The following is a 9,928-nucleotide window of genomic DNA, read 5'->3' as shown; positions in this document are numbered from 1 at the left end:
CGACGTTGGTGACCGCGACATTCAAGATTTTAATGGTATATGGCAGTCACGATGCATATGTGTCATGCCTCCTGCCCAGAAATCAGTCTCTCCCCTTTGAGAATAGCTACACCGTCAGTGGGCTCCTCAAATCTCGCTTACCTCCTGAAGGTGCTTCAAATCCTGGACCAAACTCGCAATCCTTGATTGCTGCCTTGTCTCCTACACGTACGTGAGAGCTCAAGATGGCGTTCTCAATGCGAGCACTAGCGTCAGAAGCGAGGCTCAGAGTCGGCTCACTTTTCTTCAATGGTGACAAAGTCCCAAACCACACAACCGGTCAATTTCACACCACGCGCGATGTGACAGTGTCGACCGACGATGCATTTCTTCAAACTTGCACGATCACCGACGGTCGAACCTTCCCCGATCACGGAGTCTGGTGAGATCTGAGCCGAGGACGATATGGCATTTGGCATTGGTGTCGTCGTTCGAGAAGGAGTGAGCGCAGACAGGTGCCGAATGAGTTTGCGATTCAGCTCCCAGTAACCTGCGAGCGAATTGATCCGGATCAAGTGATCACCCTGTTTGCCCGAGACTAAGATGGTCTGACAGTGCCACGGTCTCGTTGAGTGGGGTGGCTGTCCATCAGGGTCAGGCGACGATGGAAGTGAAATGTCGAGGGGTTTTGAAGCGGAAGCGTAAAAGAGAGCTTTTGCGAAGAGATCACGTTTTGGGTTGAGGACTGTAACTCAGCCGCATCGTGCCGAGATATGCTCACTATTATTCCACTCCGACTGTAAGCCCTTCTGCCAGCTACCTTTGAGAAGCCATGGAACGATTTGTTCTCGCATGCTATCGAGATCTCGGGGCGGACGTGAGGCGATGAGGTCGAGGACTGTTCTGCGGAAGACGTAGATGTGGGCATCGAGGTATCGGGTGGTGAGGGTCAAATGAGGCCTGCCATGAGTCCAACGTCTCGCAAATGACTCACCTCTCAATCAATGACATGCGGAGATTCACGTCCTCTTCCAGAGCCTCCAAAGATTGAATCATGAAAAGGTGACCTTTCGCTTGATCCATCGCTACGAGAATCTTTTCTTCACTATCCTTGACGGCTGGAGCAGGCTCATATAGTACAGCGGTGAGAACAGAAGAGGCGGAAGCCAGATGACGATCCAGGATGGAAGATAGGGACAGATTCCGCGGTGGATAAATGTCGCACGGGAGGAGAACAAAGTCAGACTGGATTGTTAGAAGGAAGCCCTTCGGGGACCTCACCTTGATAAGATGTCTGAATCGTTTGAGAACACCAGCAGTTCCAGAGCCCTCGTTCCCTTCTCCGTCCGAATGTCTCTTGAGCTGAATCCGAGCACGAGCATGAGTTGAGCGAGAATAGTTTTCTGTCAAATGGTTCGATATTGAATCATGGTCTTTAGGCGGAACGAGAAGAAGGATGTCTGCATGTCAGTCATCAGTCTTTGACATCACTGACCCATCACTCCAGACGCTAGGACCCAGTCGAGTACGTGATTGATGATGGGCACATTGCCCACTGGCATCATGGCTTTCGAAGGGACATTTGGACCTTCATTCAGCGGGTACAAGCTACCAGTCAGCTTCTTGAAACCGACCAGCTCACTTTTCACCGTAGCCTACGAGTACGACCGCAGTGAAAGGAATCGTGTCGATAGCTCTCCGCTTGGATGGCCCTGAGATGTCCATGTTGGGAAGGCGATGGAGATACTAATAACAGATGAAGGAATGAAGCAGTTGAAACTCGACTTTTTTTGTCGCAAATTCGAGCAACACGGGATGTTCGCATTCATAGTTAGATACAACCTGATCTTTATTCCGCTATCTTGCACCACGACCTCCGCCGCCCAGTACAAGAGTCTTCTTAGCTCCCTTCTTGCCTCCCTTCCTCCCACCATGTGTCGGTGCCTCTCCTCCTCCCTTTTCACTCTCTCTGATGGTGATGCTATTGAATGCATCCCAGACGGCATTCACGTCCTCCTGGGCCTCTCTTCGCTCGCCTCGCTCGACCCGCTTCTTGGGTATGGCAGCGGACGAGAGTGTTGACGCAAATGTCCGTCCAGCATCTCCCCAAGTCGGTGAAGTCCCAGGTGAAGGTCCCAACCTAGAAGAGCCCGCCCCGAGGCTCGAACCGAAATCGGTCCACAAGGTCTCGGATGCAGTGAGAGCCTCCGCGAGAGCTTGTTCGTCTCGCGAAACGCCTCGAGGTACCTTGGCACGCTCCTGCTGTTCCCATCGCGTCTTAGCTCGATCTTCTTTCCGAACTCTTGCCCGCCGCTTCTCACGCCGGGTGCGTAGTGGTTGTTCAAACGCTGCAAGACCCTCTTTCCCGACAATGTCCTCTAATTCCGCCTCGACAAAAATGACCTCGGTGCCGGCTGGCAAGTGTCCAAGATATTTACAGCGCTTGCGGAGATCCTCGTTGACTGTCCCGGGGTCGAAACCAGATGACTTAAAAGAGAGGCTCCGCGGAAAAAGCGAGTAAGATTTGAAATGGGAGAGGAGGATGCGAATGTCGAGAGGATGAAGGAAGACATTGGCACCGAGGGTCGATTGATAAAAGTAATAGCTCGAGCCTGGCTCGGGAGCTACGGGCGCGGCTTGACGTCGGCGAGACTTGCGCGTGCCCTCATCTGGACGAGATGGCTCGCTCGTTTCGCAGGACCAAGCTTCTCGACTCGAAAGCTCGCTCCGATGAACTGCGTCCGTCATCAATTCGTCCCTGACCTTGCCAATCTGACGCTCGACTTTGGCCTTCGCGGCTCGAACGAAGTCTCGCCCAAGGTCATCCCCACGAAGCAAATCCCATTCACTTTTGAGTTCGTCGAGCTCACGGTTGAGTTCGGAAAGCATATAATCGGGCGAAGCCAGCATGAAGCGAGAGTGACTTAGCACGTCGGGCAAGAAGTACCATGGCGCAGTGTGGGGAGGAATTGCATCGGAAGGCCAAGTCGTGGATGCAGGGAGGGCAAGGGTGGTCATCTGGGGTCGTTGGATCAATCTCATCGAGATCTGCTCCGGACGGTTTGAGCGTGATTCCGAAGCGTCTTCGAGTCCGTCCAAGTGGCCTACCACCAGCTCATGCTCTGATTCATGTTCCGCACGAGCGTCTTGCATAATGGCCTTTGCATCCAAGTACTTGACCGATTTGAGCATTCCCTCGTGGACCGTATCACCGCAGATCGGACACTTTGCCGACTTGGGAATGTCAGAGAGCTGGATGTAGTGTAGGATACAGGGGAAGCAGAAGATCTCGAGATGTCAGCAGCAGTCATGACCTGAGCTCACATGTCCACACTTTGTCATTCTCCCCGAGACAGGTTTGCCTAGACAAATGGGACACATCCGTCCCCGACGTTCCTCTTCGACCCGTCGCCTCCGTTCGGCAGCCTCTTCCGGCATTGCATCAAGTTCATCTTCGTCCACTGACAAATCGTCCGCATCTTCAGACACGAAGCCCTGTGCGACTGAAAATGCCGAGAAAGTAGGGACTAAGACTTGCAAGATGTTTGGCCAATGTAGAGGGCTAGTTGTGATCAGCGTCACCAAGTCGATCGCTCACATGTCTGGATCGGCAAAATGTGCACCGTAGCTCAAGGTCTCTGTCGGCTTGAGGACGAATCTAAAGTTCGCCTGAACGTATCGTTCCCTCGACATGATCCCCGCACGCCACCCCTCAGCCTTCCTCGATCGCCGTGGAACACCTTGAGGACCAGTGGGACGTGGACGGGGTGGAAGTGAAAAGTTGAGCCACTGTGACGGATTGACAGTGTCCGACATGTTGAGAGTGGGCTTTAGAGGAGTGCTCATCGTCGTGTGAAGCTATTTCTGAGAAATAGGATGGACAGCCTGAGGGCGATCGAGACTGACACCCCAGCGACCGGGATGACACCCGCGCCGCTCCACCGGTCGTTATGCAATGACAGATTACGATTGCCCACCCAAAGGCGATTCTATCGCTGCACTAGACGCGATGTCTAGCGCTCTGCCGCAGTCGCTACGTCGCTAAGAAGCTCTGTCCCCCGCGCGTTGTGTACTGTGCAAGAGAGTCTTGATGTCGCGGGATGATGGTGACTCATTGGACGGCAAACCCACGTTCGCACGGAATCAAATTTATCTCATGTTGACGACGATAGCCTTTCCACGCTTTATTCTCTTCGCTCATGCATATCATCACTCCGCTATCGGACCACTTTGTATGGCCTTGGAGGTTTGAAAGAGCCCACTTCCAATGGAGTCTCGGCGTTTTCACTGCAGAAATCAGCTACAAGTCTCCGTCGATTCGACTCACGATGATCGGTATATTCTCAAATACTTGACTGCGTGATCCTGCAATCTCGCAGGTTGGATATCAAGATCCGCCCAGGACTTGACGAGCCTGCCATTCACGTCATATGTCGCAGTGTCAAAGTCCTTGCTCCATCCTTCAGGATAATTTTTGGCCTTCAAGGCAGCGATGGCCTGGTCTAGCTTTGCGCCAGCGTCGTCGATGAATTTACGCGTGATCTCATCAGGGGCCACGGTAGGGAACCACAGGAGACGATTGACCACGGATGCAAACATGCTGGCGACAAAGCCAGGGATGGGAGGTAGGGATCTGCGCGGTCGCATGGTGAAGAAGGACACCAGGTTGAGTAGTTCGTCGTAGGTAAAGACTTCAGGTCCGGGAAGGACAAATGTCGATCCGATCGATGTCTTGGGAGCGTCAAGCATCTTAGACAGAGCCTCCGCGACGTCAACAACGTGGACCGGCATGGTCCTCGTTCGTGAACCGTTGAGCGCGTATTTGATTGGCCATTCTAAAGAGTCAGCCGAAGATGTTCTGGGTACGACTTACGAGCCATGTCGTTCAAGAACCAATCCTCATGTCCGTACATGGGTCCTGGGCGGACAATTGTAGCTTCAGGAAACTCTCTCCTGACAATTTCCTCGCCGTTGTGCTTCGTCCTGTAAAATGCAGAGGGAGAGTCTGCTGAAGCATTGAGGTGGGAAACGTGAATGAGTCGAGGAACGCCTTCTTCACGACAGATTCGAGCGATGTTTCCAGCGACACTGGACGTCAGCACGACGGAACGAGTCTCCTCTCTCACGTTGCATTGACGTTGCGGTAGCTAAAGTTCCTGTCACTGTGAGCCGGCCGTTCAAGCAAGGATGATTCACCTTGTCTCGTAATCTCTCCCGACGAGGTTGTAGACCGTGTCAGAGCGCCTGACACACTCTCGGATTTGATCCAAATTCTTAGCATCCCATTCTAGGGGAACGATTTGACCTAAATCTCCCATCACTCGCAGAGGTCGCTTCTCGTCTTCATCTCGGTACGGTACGACGACCTGTGTACCTTTCCTGGCGATCTGCTGAACGACATATTTGCCAAGGAATCCCGTACACCCAAAGACAGTGACAGTGTGCCCAGAGACGGCAGAGCGACCCGGTGGTCCATGTTGGATCATGGGAGTGCTTCCATGTCGACCTCGTTGAACGGTGAGATCATTGACGTACTGCGGGTCAGCATAGTCAGAAGCACAAGCACTCACTCTCACGCCCAGACGGCGTAGGGGAGAGAGACGTGTAGGCTGCAGCATACCGAACATACCTAGAGGTATGATGTACGAAGGCAAAGAGACCACACAGGGCGGACGAGGGGGAAACTGGGTAGAATCAGTGGTGATTTTTGATTCCGTCGTCGACCAATGCTTGACGACCTCTCTATTCCTGTACACATACCCTAAGCCACCATGCTGGGGCCTTCGAGACCATGGCAGAGCATGTCAGCGGTACAGGCGCTGGTCGGTGAGTCGTAATGGTCAATCACTGATCTGATACTTCAGAACAAGCATGCGACCCGACGCTGCCCGCACCCAACGATGCGGTCAATATCGAACTAGCCGAGTTGATCAACCGTAAAAAGGCCAACAGGTGAGCTGCAGCCCCGGCGCAGTATGGCTGACACGTAGTGCCCGTGAAGCGTGTCATGCTCTATTGACACATATCAACTCGCGAAATCCAAATCAGGCCCTCCTCGCTCTTTCAGTACTCGAGCATCTAGTTCGCAATTGTGGTTATCCTGTGCATCTACAGATCTCTACGAAAGAGTTCCTCAATGAATTGGTCAGGAGGTTCCCGGAGCGTCCACCAATGGTCACGGGAAGGGTAATGGGGAGGATCCTCGAGGTGAGCTCGCCCGAAGCACGCCTTGCTGACCTATTAGTTGATACACGAGTGGAAAAACACCCTCTGTGTCCATTCCAAATACAAGGATGACCTGGTCCACATTCGCGACATGCACAGGTTGTTGAGCTACAAGGGTGAGCACAGCATTGCGGCCAAGATCTGATAATAGGTTACCGGTTCAAGGCTTTTGACGCTGCGCGAGCCATGGCGTCGAGCAATCCGAACGAGGTGAGCCGTCTATGTCAATGGTAAGCTTACAACAGGATTTGAAATCGCCCGAAGAGCTGGAGGAGGAGGATCGAGCAGCAAAAAGTGCAAAGCTGCAGGAACTGATCCGTCGTGGGACTCCGAGAGATCTCGCAGCCGCCCAAGACCTCATGAAGGCTTTGGCAGGCGCCGAACCAGACAAAGCTCCAGACTACGCTTCTCAAACCCTTGGCGAATTGGAAAAGGTTCAATCCAAGGCGATACTGCTCAATGACATGCTCAACAATGCCAAAGAGGGAGAGAGGATTGGGGTAGATGGCGATGTGTATGATCAGGTAGCAGCTGCTTGTCGAGGAGCCCGGCCAAAGATCCAGCGTTGGATAGAGCAGGATGCGGGTGAAAGGGAAGGAATGATGGGTGAATCGCGTCACTCTGCTCGTGCTTACAGTCCCAGAACGACTCTTGCTCTGCAATGACTTGATCAACAACGCTCTAGACAGGTATGAGGCGTGCAAAGTCGGAGATTGGGCCAAGGCACAAGCACTGGTAGAAGCGTACGTGATGGGTACTATGCTTCTTGCTGACAGTCACAGGAGCAACCCGAATAAGAAAGCCGCCGATCTCATCTCCTTTGACGCCTTTGCAGACGATGAGCCCATGGGCGGAGGCGTATCCCTGCCAGCCGACGCGGGGTCCTCAAGCGCCGGCATGACCTCGTCAGGTTTACCGCTAGACTTGTTCACAGCGCCTTCACCTACACCTTCACCCGGATTGGCCCCCGAACGCAAAGTATCCGGACAGAGGACGAACCCGATGGACTTTTTCAACATCCCCGGTCCCCAGGGGAGCATGGGCTGGAACTCTGGGAGATCGGCGCAGGTACAGCAGCAGCCGATGCAGGGGTACTCGCTCTCACCGGCTCCGCAAAGTACAGCAGCGTACGCACCCCAACAGCCGCAGCAGCAAGCTCCTCAGCAAGCTCCTCAGCCAGCTCCTCAGCCACCTCAGCCGAAGAAGGACGCGTTCGCAGATCTGGTCAATCTGATGGACTAGGTGCGGGGGATATCATTTGCACGATTTAGATATGCATGTTTGTCACGGGTCAAGGATTTTAATGTCGTCTTGGTGCTCTACACGCCCCGCGCTCACGCCTACGCTACCGCTCGAACGCCCTCGATTGTCTCTTCCGGAGTCATGATTGATCTTCCTGCCGCACACTCGTTAACAAAGTCTGTAAACATTTCAATCGTATCGAGAGGTCCACCCGCAGACTCTGGGTGGAATTGGACACCCCAAATCCTCTTGCCAGACTCTGGCGTCGTGATGATGCCCTCGACCGATGAGTCGTTGCAGTTGATAAAGAATGGTGCCCAGCCAGTAGGGAAGTCTTCGGTCAACTTCAGCGCATACTGATGGTTCTGAGAAGTGACGTAGACTCGACCCGCCTTGATACTGCCGGATGAAGCTAGAGCAAGAACAGGTTGGTTGTGTCCTCGATTTCCAAACTTCATACGGTAGGCCTCCATACCCGCTGCCATACCGATAATTTGGTGGCCCATACAGATACCGAAAATTGGCTTGTCCCATTCGTTGATGGTGATTCGGACCCTATCAACAGTGTCCATGATGGATGAAGGAGCTCCGGGTCCATTGGACAGGAACAAACCGTCGAAGCGATCCCTGACGGCATTGAAGTCATAGTTCCATGGAAGGACAGTCACAACGGCGTCTCGTCGAACAAGCGATCGGAGAATGTTGGCTTTGGAGCCAAAGTCGAGAACGGCAATTCGAGGACCTCGTCCATTTGGATTGAGCGTGTAAGGCTGGGGAGTGGAAACTTTGGCGATGAGATTTTCTACGCTCGGATCCCAGAACTCCTCAGAAGTCGGCGCAGTAGCGGCATCGTCACCGATGGCAAGTCGACCGAGTGTCGTGCCTTGATCTCGAAGAAGCGAAGTGATGGCTCGGGTGTCTACGCCCGTGATACCGGGTACATCGTGTCGTGCACACCATTCGTGCAGAGACTCGACGGCTTGGTAGTGAGAGTACTTGAGAGCGACGTCAGAAACAACTACACCAGTGCATCGGATGCCCGATGACTCGAGGAATGGAATGCCAGGTGTATCGCTGGGATCCGCGTTGGAGGGGATACCGTAATTGCCAATCATGGGCGAGGTGAAGACGAGAATTTGACCGAGGTACGATGGGTCGGTCATCGAATCAGTGTAGCTGGTGATACTGGTGCTAAAGACCGTCTCGCCATATTTGCTATTGGTGCTTCCGAAACCTTGACCGTGGTAGCTCTGTCCAGATTGCAGATGGAGCGCAGCGGGAATTTTGGGGGGCAGAACATGGGTCAAGAGGCCTGGATGAACAGAGGCGGGTGAGGGGCTGCTAGTGGACAAGCCACGGGCCAGAGTGCGGGTCAAAGGGCGAGTGAAAGACATCTCAATGTTTGTTGAGGGTAAACACGAGATCAGACAGGTAGCTGTGTGATTTTGACGGGAGGGAGAGGATAAGCGAAGCGCGCACGTTAGCATGGCACACAGATGGCTCGCAGCTCTCGGACTCACTCGTCAGAGGTACGTTCGGTCCACATAAGAGTGCCCGAGGAGCGGTCAAGGGAGCAGGGTAGCAGCCGGACGAGCTGTTGAGTTGGTTGAGTGAGATATGAGAGAGAGAGAAAGAGAAGCGATAAGGAAAAAAAGTTGAGTCGGTATGAATTCCTGTCATTGGACGGGAGAAAATGGGAGAAAATGGACAGCGGAATATATTTCATTTGGCATACATAGAGATACATACATCCAACCTGGTGGCAGGGGTCAGCTCGAGATCACTATCCCTGGAGTGCATGGCTGATAATCCGATATCGATAGATTTCACCAGTCACTCCTCCCCGTCTCACTTTTGTACACTGGAGACGTTCTGGACGAACCAGAGGAGGAGGGAAGTATGACCGCCTATCGTAAAGTTTTCGTCATGAATGGGGAGGGGAGGGGAGGGGGTCGAGCTGTGACTTACAGGGACACCTGTCGTGGGATCAGCGCGATTCGTGGTACAGTGAGGATATGCAGAGAAATAGTCGCTCAGTCAAGGCTGAAATTTGAGTCGCCAATCACGGTTCGAGACCGCCGGCGAATGAGGTAAAGTATGGTAAGATGTTTTATCGTCATAGCAATGGAAGAGATAGATCGGAGGGCGGGAGGAGCAGGAGGAAAGAGGTACTCACATAACGGTATAGAATGGCGAGCTACCAATTGTCCACCTGTAACGAATCAGCGAGACTTCCATGTTGGACGACATAATGCGATCAGGTCATGTGTATGAGGTCCGCAAGCATCCTGGTCCTACCCAGGTGCAAGTCAAGCAAACCTTACGAGAGGTATGGCGAGAATTAGGCGTTGGATTGTAGATCATCAAGTCGCGGTCATCCACTCGGAAGGACTCACTGGTTCCACTGAGGTCGCTCCCAGGGCGTGTATGATTGTACCCTCAGCGTCAAGATGTCGCTCCCCACGAGAGAGAGGGTCCTCTG

The 9,928-nt window shown here is 53.2% G+C and overlaps 5 protein-coding genes across 5 annotated transcripts; 1 reads left to right on the top strand and 4 right to left on the bottom strand.

The window, feature by feature from the left end:
- Positions 1-62: 62 nt before the first annotated feature.
- BD324DRAFT_653290 (nucleotide-diphospho-sugar transferase) lies at positions 63-1,704 on the bottom strand (the record flags this gene model as incomplete). Its single annotated transcript, XM_022018638.1, has 8 exons — positions 63-106; positions 142-245; positions 280-724; positions 761-939; positions 974-1,224; positions 1,261-1,439; positions 1,475-1,587; positions 1,622-1,704. The coding sequence occupies 8 exons, from the start codon at positions 1,702-1,704 to the stop codon at positions 63-65; spliced, it is 1,398 nt and encodes a 465-aa protein (XP_021868779.1).
- Positions 1,705-1,782: 78 nt separating this feature from the next.
- Positions 1,783-4,086, bottom strand: BD324DRAFT_636206 (hypothetical protein). Its single transcript, XM_022016878.1, has 3 exons — positions 3,578-4,086; positions 3,304-3,541; positions 1,783-3,267 (listed from the first exon to the last, which is right to left on the bottom strand). Exons 1-3 carry the CDS (start codon positions 3,823-3,825, stop codon positions 1,837-1,839), a joined length of 1,917 nt encoding a protein of 638 aa, XP_021868778.1. The 5' UTR covers positions 3,826-4,086; the 3' UTR covers positions 1,783-1,836.
- Positions 4,087-4,137: 51 nt separating this feature from the next.
- BD324DRAFT_636205 (hypothetical protein) lies at positions 4,138-5,700 on the bottom strand. Its single transcript, XM_022016877.1, has 6 exons — positions 5,550-5,700; positions 5,176-5,513; positions 5,106-5,135; positions 4,853-5,067; positions 4,307-4,814; positions 4,138-4,266 (listed from the first exon to the last, which is right to left on the bottom strand). The coding sequence occupies exons 1-6, from the start codon at positions 5,604-5,606 to the stop codon at positions 4,197-4,199; spliced, it is 1,218 nt and encodes a 405-aa protein (XP_021868777.1). The 5' UTR covers positions 5,607-5,700; the 3' UTR covers positions 4,138-4,196.
- A 34-nt stretch (positions 5,701-5,734) lies between these two features.
- BD324DRAFT_604723 (hypothetical protein) lies at positions 5,735-7,463 on the top strand. Its single transcript, XM_022013988.1, has 8 exons — positions 5,735-5,805; positions 5,844-5,931; positions 5,970-6,186; positions 6,224-6,320; positions 6,356-6,414; positions 6,450-6,810; positions 6,848-6,947; positions 6,987-7,463. The coding sequence occupies exons 1-8, from the start codon at positions 5,751-5,753 to the stop codon at positions 7,444-7,446; spliced, it is 1,437 nt and encodes a 478-aa protein (XP_021868776.1). The 5' UTR covers positions 5,735-5,750; the 3' UTR covers positions 7,447-7,463.
- Positions 7,464-9,146, bottom strand: BD324DRAFT_636201 (putative carbamoyl-phosphate synthase). The gene has a single exon (XM_022016876.1). It carries the CDS (start codon positions 8,931-8,933, stop codon positions 7,545-7,547), a length of 1,389 nt encoding a protein of 462 aa, XP_021868775.1. The 5' UTR covers positions 8,934-9,146; the 3' UTR covers positions 7,464-7,544.
- Positions 9,147-9,928: the final 782 nt, after the last annotated feature.

This window comes from Kockovaella imperatae (genome assembly GCF_002102565.1).
Source record: "Kockovaella imperatae strain NRRL Y-17943 chromosome Unknown BD324scaffold_14, whole genome shotgun sequence".
Taxonomy (NCBI): Eukaryota; Fungi; Basidiomycota; class Tremellomycetes; order Tremellales; family Cuniculitremaceae; genus Kockovaella; species Kockovaella imperatae.
Note: the sequence above shows the minus strand (reverse complement) of the source record. Positions and strands in the feature narration are given on the sequence as shown.